The sequence below is a fragment of the Lucilia cuprina genome, chromosome 4 (genome assembly GCF_022045245.1).
Source record: "Lucilia cuprina isolate Lc7/37 chromosome 4, ASM2204524v1, whole genome shotgun sequence".
NCBI classification, from domain to species: Eukaryota; Metazoa; Arthropoda; class Insecta; order Diptera; family Calliphoridae; genus Lucilia; species Lucilia cuprina.
In genome coordinates, this window is record NC_060952.1 from 49,041,110 (window position 1) to 49,060,552 (window position 19,443).

At 29.4% G+C, this 19,443-nt stretch overlaps 1 protein-coding gene across 1 annotated transcript in view; it reads left to right on the forward strand.

The window, feature by feature from the left end:
* The window catches only part of LOC111679124 (coiled-coil domain-containing protein lobo), a 776,294-nt gene that overhangs the window by 612,203 nt on the left and 144,648 nt on the right, over nucleotides 1-19,443 (forward strand). The window contains 1 exon segment of the mRNA XM_046949218.1: nucleotides 4,236-4,448. Within this exon segment, the coding sequence (XP_046805174.1) occupies nucleotides 4,236-4,448 (213 nt within the window).

Here is a 19,443-nt window from a genome sequence, read left to right on the forward strand (position 1 = left end):
AACATAGAATAGTTTTCCTAACCATGCCGAACCATGTTCTTTCTCTGCGTGTAATACCTAAATTACAATTAGAAGTAATATTAATTAAAAACTTCAATTGCAATTAATAGTAATCATATTTGGCATTTTTACGTATTATTGACAAAGAAAAGAGATTTTCTACAAGAAAAGGGGAGTAATGGTAAATATGGGCCTATCCTTATAAATTTTGGTAGAGGAATTCACGTCTACCGTTAAGTTATTTATGTAGATTTTAATATGTGTGTGAAGTTAAATTCGAATTTAACTAGCAGAGACACAAACCACATTTTTTAACATTGCTCTTTTTACAGCTAACAGAGCACTGTTAAGCATTTAACAGAAAGTAATTACATGAAAAATTAAAAATAAATATTAAAATTTTCAGAAAATGAAAAACGAAAATTTAAGAACTTAAAAAAATATGAAAAATAAAAAAAATATTTTTTGAAAAAAAATCAATATTATAATAAAAAAGATTAAAAATTCTCTAAAAAATCACTATTTCAATAAGAAAAATGTTAAAAATTCTCTAAAGGATTGGTGTCCAATTTGGACAAATATGGAAATGCACACGTATACCACTATATAGGAGTAGTAGTCTAAAGGGTCCCTAACAGGATTCTGGTAGTCATATGTTTGGAATAGTTTTGGAAGTTTTTTAAAAAATTTTTGAAAAAATCAATATTTCAATAAGAAAAATGTTAAAATTCTCTAAAGGATTGGTGTCCAATTTGAATAAATATGGAAATGCACACGTATACCACTATATAGGAGTAGTAGCCTAAAGGGTCCTTAACAGGATTCTGGTAGTCATATGTCTGGAATAGCTTTGGAAGTTTTTTAAAAAAATTTTTGAAAAAATCAATATTTCAATAAGAAAAATGTTAAAAATTCTCTAAAGGATTATTGTCCAATTTGGACAAATATGGAAATGCACACGGACCAAGCCTATTGAAAATGGACCGATTTTAACCATTTTCAGTAGGCTTGGTCCCTGGGCCAAAAGAAGCGTGTGTGCCAAATTTCATTTAATTATCTTGAAAATTGTGACCTGTACCTTGCGCACAAGGTTTACATGGACAGCCAGCCAGCCGGCCAGACGGACGGACATAGCTTAATCGACTCAGAAAATGATTCTAAGCCGATTGGTATACTTTAAGGTGGGTATTAGACGAATATTTTTCTATGTTACAATCATCAGCACAAACCCAATATACCCTCCCCACTAAAGTGGTGTAGGGTATAACAAGTAAGAAAGTATAGTCGGGCGTGGTCGATCATATGATACCCTACACCAGTTATGAATATTAAATTTGACTTATTTTTCATAATAAAGCATTTATCATCAATATTCCCTTGTTTCGATACATTTAAGCAATTTATTGATGAAAAACTAATTTTCTGAAAGAGGCTTTATATGGGGGCTAGGGGCAAATATGGACTAAGCCCGATAAAATTTTGTGAATATATTTGTATTTACATAATACTTTATTGTGCTGAATTTCATTGCAATATTTGTGTTTATAAGTTAATTTGGGACATTCAGGTAATTTTCTGAAGAGGACTTTGTATGGGAGCTATGGGAGGGTCAAATGGGGCCCGATCTTTATGAAATTTGGCAGGGTCATCATTTTTGTATGTTACAAACATCAGCACAAATCCAATATACCCTCCCCACTAAAGTGGTGTAGGGCATAATTATTGCAGTGTACTAAAAATATTTTATTTAGCTTGAAACTGGACAAGCATAAAAAAGCTGGACAATTCAGCCAAGTCCAGCCAGGCTTGCAACCCTAATCCCATCCCACAAAATATATAAATGACACTATATTAAATTGCGTACACATATTTTTGAATGAGAACTTTTTTACTTACGTAGGTCCACATAACAGAGATGAGTAAATTCCCGTCCATTTAGTGTTTGAATTGAAATAACAAAATTTTTTATAAAGTAATGAAAAAATTCTTTTATGCAAAAGTTTTAAACTGTTTTTTCTATTTTATTTTATTTTATTTTTACAAATGTCAAAATATTTAAAATTTTAAAAAATTCAAAAAGCAATTAACAAAAATAATCACATTAATTAAAAATATAATTAAATTAAAATTTAATACTGATTAACGTCTTTATTGAAAAAAATTACTGAATATTTTTTTCTGTGTACATATTTCATAATATTTTATCTAAATAAATTAATTTTCTTTTTTAATTTTTTTCTTTGTTTTCTAGAGAGTGTGCTTCCAACGTCGCTCTTTGCTGAAGCAAATAAAATTTGACCAAACCCGACGAAACTCTCTTATGTACATTATAGTTTGTCACATATGTTTTATATGTATTCGCACAGTTGCTTAAGCTGACTTAAGCTAGTGTATGCATATTATACTTAAGCCTTAAGAAATTTGAATACACCTGATTTTAATGCACCGTTATATTTTAAACCAATATTCTTTAACTGTTTTTCTTTTAATTTACAAAAGCTATGTATGTATGTACGTATGTATGTATATTTGTAAATTAAAAACAGTTTTTTTCACTTGTTTGTAGCAAACCTAAAAATCACTTAGAAAAAGCTCAAAATTGACAAAAATATTATTCGAAAATGGCTCTGAAAGGACCAGCCTTACAAATGACTCAAAAATTAGTTGAACTAAATATTTTTACAATAGTCGAGGGAAGGGTACTCTTTTTATTAAATTTCAAAATTCACTACATTTAAAGACATTTTTATGTTCTTTTTAGAAAGTTATTAGTCAATTGTACTATTAGAAAATTTAAATAATTTTACTAAAATAATAGGTGTGTTCGCGTACTTTCCGAGTAAATTTTAAATTTACTCGCAATCAAAAAAATATCTAAAAAAGTACACGAATGCCACTTTGTAAATATTACCCAGAAATGATTTTATACAGCTAACTAGTAATGCCAATTTTTTTATTAAATAAAAATCGCAGATTTTAATTAATGTTTTATATGTTAAGATACTTTTTTGGTTTTTAATATTTTAAAACTTAAAACGCTAAAGTATCAATGAAAATCGCTAGTTGTTTAATTTTTATGAAATTTTCAGTTATAAACAAAAGTGGAAAATACATAAACAACAAATGAAAACTCAAATAAAATTAAAATATTATCCTATTAAATAAATACGATCAAAAGAAAACTGGACGTTTTTAATTAATTTTTTAATTAATAATTGATATTTATAACGATTTGCCACATTTGTGTTGTTTTACTAGTTTATTCTTTTGTTTAAAAGACATATGTTGATAACTGCCATTTTTATCGCTCTCTTACTCCCATGTTGCAAGCTTTCAAAAGTACGCGAATGAAATCCAGTAACACCCAATATACACTATGATTTTTTTTCATGTTTGCCCAGACGTCTGTTTTCATGTTTGTCGGTGATTGGTGGTGAGCGGGGAAGAGGAGAATGGGGGGTAAGAAAACAAACATGATTTGGGATTTTCATGATTGTTTTTGACATTCCTCTTTAAACTGATTCGTACTGTTGATATTATGCTCATGTAAAATAAATAATTATGTCTTTTTTTTACATGAAAACATTAAAATTTGCATTAAAAAAATACTATATACTAATTTTTTTAAATCAAATTAAATGGTTTTTATGTTAAAAATTTCATTTTATTTTTACTACGAATAAGTAATTAAAAAGGATTATACAATTAAACATCAAAAAAAGACATGCATAGTTGCCTGTAAAAAATCACCGTATAAATGTTAATGATTTTTTTGAAGATTCTCAAAAGAGAATTGGAAAAAAACAGACGTCTGAAAAGTCTTCATGTAAATTGCGCCTAACTATTGTTGCAAATGGTTACAAATTATTGAGTACGCGGACAAATGTTATGTTAACATAAATAGGAATTACACGCATTTAACATAAACCCCACAAATTTTTTTCGTAAAAAAAAATTCAGTACAAAAAAATATGTCTTCAGTTATAAAAAAAAATATTTATTTTCGATTCTTTGAAAGTCAATAAACATTACTTCCATAGATGCTAAAAAATTTATTAACTTAGTGCTACTTTTAAAGTGGTAATAAATGTAATTCTTATGTAAATGAAGTCTTAATTTTGCTGGGATTTATAACAAAATCGAAAGCTATATAAAATCGCAACTAATGTACACACTTATGAATTTAAATTGTAAGAATGTAGAATTGGTCAATGATTATTAATCCTATCTTACAGAAAATTGTGGAGAAATTTAATCGCAACTTATTTATACCAGCTGATAAAGATATTGCCGTTCGCACATTCAATCTAAATGAACGTAAAATTTCGCTAAAATATCACTATGCCAAGGGTGCTTTGACAGCTTCAACTCGTGAATTTATAAAACCTCAAAAACCGGATTATGGACAACAAATTATGTTTGATTCTTCTTTAATAAAATCCTACAAGGTTTGTAAAAAAATTCTATAAAGAATTTATTATTTAACTTTTTCAAAACTGTGGCTGAATTACCGTATTTGTGAAACATGTTAGTATACATAAAATTTAAGATATACCGGGAAATCTAGCGAATTATGAAACGAATTTCCGTATTTTTTATACCCTACACCACTTTATTGGGGAGGGTATATTGGGTTTGTGCTGATGTTTGTAACATAGAAAAATATTCGTCCAATACCCCCCTTAAAGTATACCAATCGGCTTAGAATCATATTCTGAGTCGATTAAGCTATGTCCGTCCGTCCGTCTGGCTGTCCATGTAAACCATGTGTGCAAGGTACAGGCCGCAAATTTGAAGATAATTAGGTGAAATTTGGCACACACGCTTATTTTGGCCCAAGGACGAAGCCTATTGAAAATGGTTAAAATCGGTCCATTATTTCGACTAGCCCCCATACAACCGTAACCCCAAATAGGGCCTTTTGGCTTATAATTAATTTAAATGATCTATTATGTTAATAAAAGTCGACAAAACTTAGTTTTATAGAACTTTAAATGACACTACCGATTTTTGTAATGATCGGGCTTCATTTGACCCTATCCCCAATACAAACTCCCCTTCAGAAAATGACTTAATGGTCAAAATTCACTTACAAACACTATTAACACTTTTAAATTCTACATAAATATTATTGAAGAAGACTTAAATCCCCCTACCAACATTTTTAAGGATAGGGCCATATTTTGCCCTACTCCCCTTTGAACCCTCATGTAAAAAAATCTTTTTTTGCCAAAATAAAAGTAAAAATAATCCGAAATAAAGTTAAAAAACAAACCAAATGCTTTATTTTTTTAAATAATCCCCATTTTTAACATACATACTGACAGGTGTAGGGTATTAAATAGTCGGCTACGCCCGACTCTACAATTATACTTGTTATACCCTACACCACTATAGTGGGGAGGGTATTATACGTTTGTGCTGATGTTTGTAACATACAAAAATATTCGTCCTATACCCACCTTAAAGTATACCAATCGGCTTAGAATCATTTTCCGAGTCGAAGTCTATAGGAAGATTTCAGTTCCTTATTTGTTTAAAATTTCATCGATCTACTTGTATTTTGAAGCCATTAAGGAGCATTAAAGTCATATAATATGGTATAGAGATTTGAAATCAAAATTGTTTTATGTCGAGTTGCATTGCAGTACTATTATGGACTGATTGCGGTGTTATTATGGACTGATCCTCATAAAAATTTTTAGAGAGATTTCGGTTCCTATAGAAGAGATAGCTTACATAAAACTATTTTTTTGTCGAATTTCATAAATCTATTAGTATTTTTAGGTCAGTACTGAGCTGAAGCGGCCTTATATGGGGGTTGCGTCAATTATAGACCGATCTCCGCACAATTTTGTAGAACGATCTTGGTTCCTACAGGGCAGGTTTATATCGAATTTCATCGCTTTACTCGTTTTTTAGCCCAGTAATTAATTTTTTTATAGGAACATTATTGGGGGTAGGTCAATTAAGGCTCGATCCACACAAAATTAAGTTAAGAGTTTTTGACTGGCAAGGAACTTAGTTGAGTCGAATTTTATTACTATAGTCGTATTTTTAAGCCAGTAATGGGCCTTAAAGTATTTTTCGGATAGGGACCTCATGTAGGGTCAATTAAGGCCTGTTCGACATAAAATTTGGTGAATTTCTGTGAAATTTCATCGCTATACTCGTATTTTTAAGGCAGTAATGAGCGTTAAAGTATTGTACATATGATTGTATATAGTTTGATGTATTGATATATGTATATAGTTTGTTTATGTATTATATATATCTAATAGGTACTCAAATAATTAACAGTCGATAGTTTAATCGTTACAATTTAAGCGATTAATTGCTTGAAAAATAGATCTTTCTATAAAAAGTATTCATACATTTATTTGTAATGGCTTTTGAAAATATTCTCTGTGTATCATTTCATAAAGAGAGTCTCTAAATTAAATTGTTTTTGTTTTATGTATTATCAGGACATTGAAGGAAATCGGCTTATATGTCAGGAAATAACATAGTAGCGGACACTACATTTATTTAGGAGTTTGTGTTGAAGATTAAACTTTTTTAAAATTTTCATTCACTCAGATAAAATAACATTCGGGAAACAGGAACTTATATTCATGTTTAACATCAGAGATTTCTCTGTGTGTATCTCAATCAAAAAACTTCAAAATTAAGAGAATGACGTACGTACGTGTACATGAAGAGAAACCAGAGAGCTCCTAAGGTGGCTCTTCGCGTATATCTGACTTAAATGCATTTAAAATTTAGCCTCATATGCATATTTATGTGTCAAACGTAATAAAAAATTACATATTGCATATTTTATCGAAATATATTACTATTCTTTTTTCTATCAATTTGTTTCTTTATTTTCTTTGTGTACAATAACTGATTCCGTACGGAATGTCGCTTTTTGCTTAAACAAATAAAATTTGACGAAACTTGTCACATAAGTTTGCTTAAGCTGATTTAAATAAAGTAGCCCATTTTATTTTGACCACTTTTTTATTGAATTTAAAAAAGATGTTACATTTTTGAAAATGTAAAATTTCCCAAAAAACGCATATAAAAATTTTAGGTGAAATTTCATTTACATATACGAAAAATTTCCCTAAAATTGGGATCACTTTTTATATTATCCTTGGGGCAATATTTTACATGTTTTTCATTGATGTTTTTTAATATATTTATTGAGAAATTTTTTACAATTATATAAATTAAAACAAGTATGAATGTATAGTCGGGCGTAGCCGACCATATGATACCCTACACCAGTCATTATGTATGTTAAAAATGGGGATTATTTAAAAAAATAAAGCATTTGGTTTGTTTTTTTATTTCGGAATATTTTTACTTTTTTTTGGCAAAAAAAGAGATTTTTTTAAGAGGCCCAAAGGGGAGTAGGGCAAAATACGGCCCTATCCTTAAAAATGTAAAAATTTTTGACCTTTAAGTCATTTTCTGAAGGGGAATTTGTATGGGGGATAGGGTCAAATGAAGCCCGATCATTACAAAAATCGGTAGTGTCATTTAAAGTTCTATAAAACTAAGTTTTGTCGACTCTTGTTAACATAATAGATCATTTAAGTTAATTATAAGCCAAAAGGCCATATTTGGGTGGTACGGTTGTATGGGGGCTAGTCGAAGTAATGGACCGATTTTAACCATTTATCTTGAAAATTGCGGACTGTACCTTGCGCATTGCGGTATTCGTATTTTTTGCGTCATTTTCTGGGGCGGAATTTATATGGGGTGGTGTTATTATGGACTGATCCTCAAAAAATTGATACAGTGATTTCGGTTCCTATACAAGAGATATAGATATTAGCTTACACGAAACTACAGAGCAGAAACTGTAGTATTTATAGGAAATCATGCTCTAGTAATTGATTTTATAGGAAAAAATCAATAAGAATGAGCTTAATTTCACACTTTTATAATGCTTCAAAAGTGCATTTAGTATTATCCAAAGATGCACTTTTTTCAAAAAATATTAAAAAAAATGTGTCTTTGTGCATAATCAAAGTATGCTTTTTGCTGAGACAAATGGTGCAAAAATTTTTATCATTAACCCTTTAGATATGATGAGACTTTAAATTTTCAGATTTTTAAACTTTACACCGCTATATTTCGAAAACCACGAAAGTTATAAGGCCCAAAATTTGTCATTATACATGTTATATATGGAACATTAATTGAATGGAGTTTTATTACATTCAGAGATGATGATGAAAAACAGCATTGTTTGATGGGAAATTATTAAACCACAAGCCAACATTATAACCATCATAACTTCTTAAGGGATTACAATAAATTAAAAATTTAACACTATTTTTTTAAAGGCATTGAATATTATATTTACGAATGATAAAATCAGTTTTGAATTTTTTTTTAAAGAAATTTCATTTTTATCTTTTGCTCTTATGCATTTATAGTGCATCTAAATTCTGTCAAATTGAGTTTTAATATCTTAAATTTTCCTGTAGAATAATGTACTAAAGTCAGATTTGAAATATATATATATAGCAGTTTTCGGTCTATAAAAACTGTCGCAAACTGTCGTCTCTTTACCGTCTCTTTGTAGGGTGTAGAGTGACGATTGACTTCCTCGTAGGGACAGGCCCATGTTAAAATAGTCGGTCACCTGGGTAGTCAGGTGGTTAGGGCCACCACAAGTGGTAGGTTAAGTGGTCAGTTCGGGACTATCCCGTCGAACTGCTGGGCATTGACTCTTTGTCGAACTGCTGGGTAACATTTCTAAAGAAAATTTTACTAATACATATTTAGAGTTAGGTTTTTTCCGTGAGAGTTGGCCTCATAGAATATTACCGTAGAATCTTTCAGAAAATTACTCTAGCGATCATAATTGACATAAAAGTAGCAGTATAGTGACGAAATTCGACATAAATAAGTTGTATAATAACAAAAATCTATCTTTCAAATTTGACAGGCCTAATAAAGCGGTATTATAACAAAATTCAACAATAACATGATTGATCGTACCATTCATATTAGATTCCCATTAGAAAATTACCCTATCGCTCTTAAGTGACTTAATAATAGCAGTAAGCGAAATTCGACACAAACAAGTTTTATAAAAACAAAATCTCACGACCAAATTTGAAGAGGATCGGAACAATATTAGGTCTACTTCAAAAAATTACTCTCAACGCTTATATGGACCAAGCCCTATAAAGTTTTGTGAATATATTTATATTTATATAATATTTATTTGTGCTGAATTTCACCGCGATATTTGTGTTTATAAGTAAATTTTGGACATTCAAGTAATTTTCTGAAGGGAACTTTGTATGGGAGCTAGGTCAAATGGGGGCCGATCTTTCTGAAATTTGACAAGGTCATCAAGGTTCGTATAAAACTTAGTTAGTTAGTTTGAAAGGAGGATGTATACACATCAAATCCGAAGAAATACACCTAGGCCTCTATCGGGCCTGTGTGAGCTCCTTAACCAGTGCCGCAGGTGGGAATCGAACCCACCACCTGCGGTCTACCAGACTAAAACACTAACCTACCGGAGGCCACTTTTTTGTACAAAACTTAGTTGTGCCGCTTTTTATCGATATACAGGTATATTGAACATAATTATGAGCTCAGAGGGCCCTTTTCGGGAGTTCTGTTGTATGGGGGCTAGGTGAAAATGTTTTTTTTTGGGGCTAGGTGAAATTTTATTTCACTTAATCGACTCAGAAAACGATTCTAAGTCGATTGGTATACGATTCTAAGTCGATTGGTATAGGAACATATATTTTTGTATGTTACAAACATCAGCACAAACCCAATATACCATCCCCACTTATTTATAAATATTACATTTTTTGGCACAATATAAAATTCTTTAAAAAAAGATTAAAGTTTTCAAATAAACCAAGTTTTTAGTATTTAACTGTATCCAAACTCTCCACATTATTAAAAATATGTTTTAATTAAAAAAACACTAAAATTTTGGAATGTATGATCATGACTTACATCTTATCGCTGATATGATACCCCTATTTGTTTATACACAGAAAAAAATATTCAGTAATTTTTTTCAATAAAAACGTTAATCAGTATTAACTTTTAATTTAATTATATTTTTAATAATGTGATTATTTTTTTTAATTGCTTTTTGAATTTTTAAAATTTTAAATATTTTGACATTTGTAAAAATAAAATAAAAAAGAAAAAACAGTTAAAAAAATTGGCATAAAAGAATTTTTTCATTATTTTATAAAAAATTTTGTTATTTTAATTCAAACACAAAATGGACGGGAATTTACTTATCTCTGTGGACCTACGTAAGTAAAAAAGTTCTCATTCAAAAATATTGTACGCAATTTAATATAGTGTCTTTTAGATATTTTGTGGGATGGGATGCTAATTTATACGCATTATATCCCTAATGCATTTAAAAAAAGCAGTGGACTTAACACAAGGTAAGCTTTGAGCAAGATTTCTCAAACGTGTTTCTAAGTTTTCTTTTGTTGTCACTTTTTAGATCATTATTTCATGGCGCATGACCCCGGCGGATGCTAGGAGTTTTTATAAGTATATCTGAAAATATCGTGGCGATTGCATACATACATACATACATACATACATACATACATACATACATACATACATACATACATTGAAATTTTTGCCACGTTTTTTTCCAATTAACATTTTTAATTTTCAGTTAATCAATAGTATCATTTTGATGATTAGAGCAAAATCAAAACTTTTTTAATTAATATGAACAATTTCATAATTGAAATTCATTTTAATTTTTTCTGTGTAGGGAACTTTTCAATTAATACTTTAAAGAGTAACACCCAATTTACACGATGATTTTTTTCATGTTTGCCCAGACGTCTGTTTTCATGTTTGTCGGTGATTAGTAGTGAGCGGGGAAGAGGAGAATGGGGGTAAGAAAACAAACATGATTTGGGATTTTCATGATTGTTTTTGACATTCCTCTTTAAACTGATTCGTACTGTTGATATTATGCTTATGTAAAATAAATAATTATGTCTTTTTTTACATGAAAACATTAAAATTTGCATTAAAAAAATACTATAGCGTGTAATTAAATTTTTTTAAATCAAATTAAATGGTTTTTATGTTAAAAATTTCATTTTATTTTTACTACGAATAAGTAATTAAAAAGGATTATACAATTAAACATCAAAAAAAGACATGCATAGTTGCATGTAAAAAATCACCGTATAAATGTTCATGATTTTTTTGAAGATTCTCAAAAGAGAATTGGAAAAAACAGACGTCTGAAAAGTCTTCATGTAAATTGCGCCTAACCGCCTTATGCAAAAACGATTATTAAGTTAACACTGGATGTTAAAACCTGTTTTTATATGGAAAAAGTGCGCAGTAAACCATTGTTAACTTTAATAATCGTTTTTGCATAAGGCGGTAAAACATTTACATACAATATTAACTTGTACATGGAACAAATTCAATGGATTGATGGCTTTAGAATGTATGGATCTTACAGCCTGCCAGCCTGGCTGGACTTGGCTGGATTGTCCAGCTTTTTTGATGCTTGTCCAGTTCAAGCTAAAATTTAATTTGTCCAGCTAAATTAAATATTTTTAGTACACTGCAATAATTATACCCTACACCACTTTAGTGGGGAGGATATATTGGATTTGTGCTGATGTTTGTAACATACAAAAATATTCATCCTAGACTCACCTTAAAGTATACCAATCGGCTTAGAATCGTTTTCTAAGTCGATTAAGCTATGTCCGTCCGTCTGGCTGGCTGTCCATGTAAACCTTGTGCGCAAGGTACAAGTCGCAATTTTTAAGATATTTGGATTTGGCACGCACATTTTATTTGACCCAAGGACGAAGCCTATTGAAAATGGTTAAAATCGGTCCATTATTTCACCTAGACCCCATAGAACCCCCCGAAAAGGGCTTCTGAGCTCGTAATTATGTTAAATATACAGATATATCGATAAAATACGGCACAACTAAGTTTTATAGAAGTCTTGATGGCCCTGCCAAAATTTCATAAAGATCGGGCCCCATTTGACCCTAGCTCCCATACAAAGTCCTCTTCAGAAAATTACTTAAATGTCCCAAATTAACTTATAAACACAAATATCGCGATGAAATTCAGCACAATAAAATATTATGTAAATATAATATATATTCACAAAATTTTATCGGGCTTGGTCCATATTTGCCACTAGCCTCTTTAAGAAAATTAGTTTTTCATCCATAAATTGCTTAAATGTATCGGAACAAGGGAATATTGACGATAAATGCCTTATTATGAAAAATAAATCACATTTAATATTCATAACTGGTGTAGGGTACCATATGGTCGACCCCGCCCGACTATACTTTCTTACTTGTTTTTTATGTTCTTTGTCAAATCATGTTAGCCAACTCTGATTGTACATTTGTTATACCCCAGCAGTTCGACGGGACAGTCCCGAACTGACCACTTAACCTACCAGACATACATATGTATAATTTATTTATTTTTAAGCAATTAATCGCTTAAATTGTAACGATTAAACGATCGACTGTTAATCATTTGAGTACCTCCCGAAGGAGGTATCTTCCGCAACACGAATATGATTGTTGCGGCAATAATTTTTTCTTCTAAGCAATACGAATTCGTATCGTTTTCGCATCTTCTTGCTTGTAGGGTTTATATTTTGCATTACTACATATGCGTTTTAAATATTCTCTTTCTGGCCACCACGGCTCTACACCCTACAAATAAACAGTAAGGAGACGATTGCCTCCGCTCTCGCTTACAAAGGGACACTAAAGTGACGACTGTCTTCATTCTCGATACAAAGGGTACATTCGTGATGATTGACCCAAAACATACGAATTACGATCATCCAGGTGGTTAACTATTACTGCAAATTACTGTCTTTTTTGTATGCATTGACTCTTTGTCGAACTGCTGGGACAACTGTGTTATGATTTCCTCTTCTATCATCATGTCTCAACACTTGAACAGCTGAATGTCGTAATAAATATTAGATCTGTTCGCATACTCGATAATTTGTAATAATTTGTAACAATTGTTATTGGATTCCGTTCGCGTACGTTCAAAAACTTGCAACGAGAGAGTAAGAGAGCGGTAAAAATTACAGTTCGTTGATAGAGATTTTTTGATTTTACTGAATATTTTTTCCCCAGTAAAAAATATCCAGCTTATATTTACAACATATGTTTGATATATGAATATGTAAACAAACCAAAGAAATCAAAAATTTGGTAAATTTAAATTTTTTTGAAAGAAATATATAAATTAAAACACACGAATATTAAAAAAATATTTGTAATTATATACATTTTAAATTTATTTATCATAAATTAGTTTTTAAAAGAGTTTATTTGTCATGAAAAATCATAACAAATATTGTCAATCTAGCGTTTTTAAAACAATTTAGTTTGTCTTTCTCTTAGCGATTTTGTGTAGATTTTTAATAAAATGTTTATATCATGAAGTTTTAAAACAATAATATATTTTTAATGATACTACATGTTTTGTTAACTTTAAATATACATTTATAGGAAAAATCAAAGTTACAAATATTTGTTTTTTTAGTGTTTTGTTAGCGATTAAAATTTCAGCAAAAAGGCATTACCAATCTTTGTTTATAAACAAAAAATTGGATTTCGCATATTTTTTGGATATTTTTTTGATTGAGAGTAAATTAAAAATTACTCTCCATCATAAAGTTACTGCATATTTCATACAGGAAAGTACGCAAAAAGACCTTTTATTGCGAGCGATAGTCAATATCTTTACGTACAGCTTACGTACTTATGATTTTTAAAATTTAAAACTTCAAAAATGGAGATTTTTCACATCTTTTGCTCTAAAAAGTAAGTTAACGAAGTGATCGGGGAAAACTAAAAATATATTCATACTCTGTGGACTATAACAAAACGGAATTGGTATATGAAACCCTTGCATTTTTTTGGTGTATCACTGTGAAACTATTTACACAAAACCAAAATTAGCATTTTCTCAGCATTTTTTATGTCCAGCTTTTTTTGTTTTGTCCAGCTTTTTAAAGCCCAATGTCCAGCTTTTTGCGAATCGGAATCTGGCAACCCTAATCTTACAACTTGCTTTTAAACTTTGACAATTTTCCATAGTAAGAGAACCACGTTTGGCTCGCGAGCCATAGTTTGCCGACCCCTGGTATAGGGTATAAACACCAAATAATGGCACTTTGACGACTCAAAACAAAATTTGAATTTGTCATTCCGTTTGTAATTTTCCTATAAATAACCTCCGTTATTCCGGGTTTGAAGCTGGGGTAGTGCTCAGTCTAGTCCAGGATTTCTTTACATAACATTTAAATACACGCTTTCAAATGTTATTTTTTTGCTTCTATCTCCTCACAAAAAAATTAAAATGAATTTCAATTATGAAATTGCTCATATTAATTAAAAAAAGTTTTGATATTGCTCTAAACATCAAAATGATACTATTGATTAACTGAAAATTAAAAATGTTAATTGGAAAAAAACGTGGCAAAAATTTCAATTAAATCAGTATTATTGTAATTAATTCGTTTAATTAGATCTGGTGGCATATTTCAAATACGTCTTTAATGAATTCGATTAAAGTATTGTAATTTTAAATATCGACTAAAAAATAATTATTCTAATTGAAGATTTATGTAAATTGTTTTTATTGAATATACAAAAAACTATTATACAGAACTAAAATACATGAAGTATGTATATATGTATGTATGTACGTATGTATGTATGTAGTATTGATGGTATGTATGTGTGTATGTATGTATGTATGTATGTATGTATGTATGTATGTATGTATGTATGTATGTATGTATGTATGTATTGTGTGTGTATGTATGTATGTATGTATTGTATGTATGTATGTATGTATATGTATGTATGTATGTATATATATGTATGTTTGTATGTATGCAATCGCCACGATATTTTCAGACATACTTCATAACTTATAAAAACTCCTAGCATCCGCCGGGGTCATGCGCCATGAAATAATGATCTAAAAAGTGACAACAAAAGAAAACTTAGAAACACGTTTGAGAAATCTTGCTCAATGCTTACCTTGTGTTAAGTCCACTGCTTTTTTTATATGCATTAGGGATATAGTGCGTCTAAATTAGCATCCCATCCCACAAAATATCTAAAAGACACTATATTAAATTGCGTACACATATTTTTGAATGAGAACTTTTTTACTTACGTAGGTCCACAGAGATGAGTAAATCCCGTCCATTTTGTGTTTGAATTGAAATAACAAAATTTTTTATAAAACAATGAAAAAATTCTTTTATGCCAAATTTTTTAACTGTTTTTTCTTTTTTATTTTATTTTTACAAATGTCAAAATATTAAAAATTTTAAAAATTCAAAAAGCAATTAAAAAAATAATCACATTAATTAAAAATATAATTAAATTAAAATTTAATACTGATTAACGTTTTTATTAAAAAAATTACGGAATATTTTTTTCTGTGTTATATTAGTATTTTCAATACTAATATTACTTAACACGAACTTGTCTCGCTGGTCGGGTTGTAAACGCGGATAACTAGAAGGTAAATTCTAGACATTTTTCCTCTTGTTCCTATTTCTTCCGAGTGTAAACTTCCAGGAAGAGTTCTATCGTTTTTGCTCTGAGCCAGTGCTTACCTACGGATTTCTTCTAGAATGTAATTCTAGAGTTCTTTCTTGACCCCAATTTTCCCGAGTGTAAACTTCCAGGGAAAAAGTCTATCAATGTCAAAATGTAATCCATTGCCCACCAAGTCAAATACTGATGACATTTTATCTATTTATTAAAAAAAACTACAATAAAAAAATTGTGGGGCTCAAAATGGCTGAAGTCAGTTTTTTAGAGGACCCCAGATGTCGGCGAAATCTAGATCTTCAATAAGACATGCTTTTGGGAGATAAGTATTTAAAATTAGCAAAATCGGTTCATAAATAACTTAGATATGACAAAAATCCGAGACAACCCCTGAAATTTAATTAAAAAATTTAATTTTGTATTCATGCTCAGACAATAGCTTTGTTCCAGAACTTTTCTGGCTAAAGAGAATTAATGAATTTCCTCTTCGTACTTATAAAAAGTACGGGAACAGAAAAACAAAATTTCTCTTTTAATAAATTTGTATTGATGTTAATTCATATAAATTTCTATTAAAATTAAAATAAAATTGAAAAACTACAACCACACATACTTATTTATGAAAATAAATCAAAAATATCAAACATTTTTTGTTTTCAATGTATTTTTTGAAACAAATAATTCATTTGACAATTTTTTTTTTCTATTTGCCAGGAAAAAATGTTCTGGCTAAAACCTGCAAGTTCTGGCAAAGAGAAAATAATTTTAATTGCTCAAATTTGTTCTCTTTTACAATTTCTGGTAAAAACTTGCAAACTTGACAAGTAAACAGTGTGACCACTTCATGTGTAATTACACATATTGTGTGTAATTTTTATTTCCATGTGTAGCCCATGTGTAAATTATGTGTAATTAAAAATCTCATTGTATTTACATAAGTATCACTAATTTTATATCAAATTTGTTCTTTCAAACACTGGTTTTGGTTGTCATTTATTTTCGCTTTACAACACGTACATATATGTCATTTCTTGCATATGCAACAGTTTGCACACTTGTTTGAATAATAAGTCAGTGTTTTTATTAAAACACAAACGGTCCACACACATACATAGAAATTTATTTTCCCTTGCAACACTTAAGCAAAAAGTGTTCGTCCTTTTCTAATATATGCGATTTTTTGAAATTTGTTGAAAGCCGGTTAAAAAAAAGTGATTCACATACATACATGTAAATGGTACATATACATATTTTTATATTCAAAAATAACGAAACAAGAAATAAGAAAATTTCTAAATAATCAAATTTAACTCAAACTAATTTCTAGTGGTAATTTTTTTCAAGTCCGTTGTTTTTTAGATCTCGTTAAATAATATTTTAGGGATGACTGGAAGAAATGGCTTCAGATTCCAATCTGATTGGCTAAACAAATCTGAAATAATTGTCATATGCCTTAGGTATTCTAGTTTCTTTTAATGTCATTTTTCAATCAGAAAAGACAATTTTATATAAAATAAAAATGAATATATTGGAAATATGTTCTTCAAATTATATAAAAATGGATGTTTTGAAGTCAAAAAGCGTATGACAAATCAACGAATGGGATGAAAACCTATTTTCAAACATAAATAATATTTATATTGGAGTTGCTGCATGCATCTCTTCCTTTATTCATTTATAATACTAATAATATGAATAACACAAATATGTACGAACATAAAATTTTTTCAGTGCAAAGCACACATATTTTCATTTATGTTCTCTTTTATATTTTGCACTACACATATGCGTTTTAAAAATTCTCTTTCTGGCCGCCAATGACTTACACTCAGTGTTGCCACTTCATGTGTAATTACACATATTACGTGTAATTTTTATTTCCATGTGTAGCCCATGTGTAATTGATCTCATGTGTAAATTATGTGTAATTAAAAATCTCATTGTATTTACATTTATTCAAATTTGTTCTTTCAAACACTGGTTTTGGTTGTCATTTATTTTCGCTTTACAACACGTACATATATGTCCTTTTCTAATTTCTAGTGGTAATTTTTTTCAAGTCCGTTGTTTTTTAGATCTCGTTAAATAATATTTTAGGGATGACAAAAGAAATGGCTTCAGATTCAAATCTGATTGGCTAAATAAATCTGAAATAATTGTCATATGCTTTAGGTATTCTAGTTTCTTTTAATGTCCTTTTTCAATCAGAAAAGCCAATCGTCAAATAAAATCAAGATTTGATTTTAGTGATCAAATTTATTCTATTGTAGTTATTGTTAATCCAAAAGTTGCTCACTCTTTTGAACCAAAGACATTACCCCTATTTAAAAAAAGATTTCCGTCATTCGACACAGATTTGCAACAACTTGATAATGAATGGCGACAGCATTAGACTTTGAAAAATTTGAACTTAATGCAAGTCTAGAACCAGAAGTATACTAGCCTAAAGTTTTTAAATTAGAAAATTCTTTAGAAGAATGTTTGTTTCCCAATCTACGAAAAGTAATTCAGTTTATTTTAATATAACCTTTTTCAAATGCTTTTGCTGAATTTGATTTTTAGTAATTTGAAAAATTGCAAAACTGATTTAAGATTTTTTTTACTAATGAAGGAATTTTAAGAAACGGGAAAGAAAACTATGAACCTAGTCAAGCAATTATCAAAAAGAATTGGAAATAGTGATCTCAGTTCCAACTATATATGTATAGAGTTCCAACTATATATGTGGGGAGGGTATTATACGTTTGTGCTGATGTTTGTAACATACAAAAATATTCGTCCTATACCCACCTTAAAGTATACCAATCGGCTTAGAATCATTTTCCGAGTCGAAATGTGTAATTTAGGAGTCGATCAAGTGTAGTTTAAAAATTTTTTTTTGGTGGCAAACTGCAATTCAGTCTCATTTGAGCTGTCATAGAATAAGTTTAAGTCGTCTCTCGTTTCTTGCTTTTGCAATTAAATGAACGAAGGTATATTAATGAAGGTATGGATAATACTATTATTATTGTACTTTTTTAGCATCTACATTACATATTTAGTAGTTTCTTTAGTTCTTTAATTTGCAAATTATAATAATTAACCAAAATGTAATCTAATTTTGTTTAATCTTTACCTTTAAATATGTATATATTTAAATTACAAATATATGTAGTTAAAAGCAGAAATTTGTGTTTTTATATATTTTTAATAAATATTTGCAAAATAGGGCAAAAAATATTTGCTACTTTTAAGCTAAAAAATATTACTTTTGTGTTACATTAATAAAATTTTTTCTAAATTTCAGTTTTCCCATATAAGCATTTTTGTGGAGATGAGAGTACAATGATTTCTCATTTCTTGTTTTTTTCGCTCTTTCACTTATACAAGTGCAAAATGTAGTATATGTCTGCCGATCCTGGCTTCATTCCAAAGTTGTTCATATAGATTTATCAAAATAATATATGTCTATTTTTTCGGTTAGTTAAATTTTTTAGATATAATTTAATTTTAAATGAAAATTAAAAGGTAGACTCAGTAGGAGGGAGAGTCGTCATTTTCTTTCTATTATATCAAATATAAAAGAATTGAAAATAAAAAACATAAAAATATTCAAAATGAACGGCACACGCAAGCAGTATTCTACTCTTGTATGTCCATCCTTTGATTTCAATGGTTTTGCGTTCTATGTTATTAAAATTAAAAATTCCTTAATTTGTTTAAAAGTTTAATTTAAAAATAGTAACTCCCACACTACCAACTGGCCTACCGAGGCATCTACCACCAAAATTTTACCAAACTTATAAAATATTATTTTTTTTTTTGCAAAATCTATATATCTTTAAACAAAACC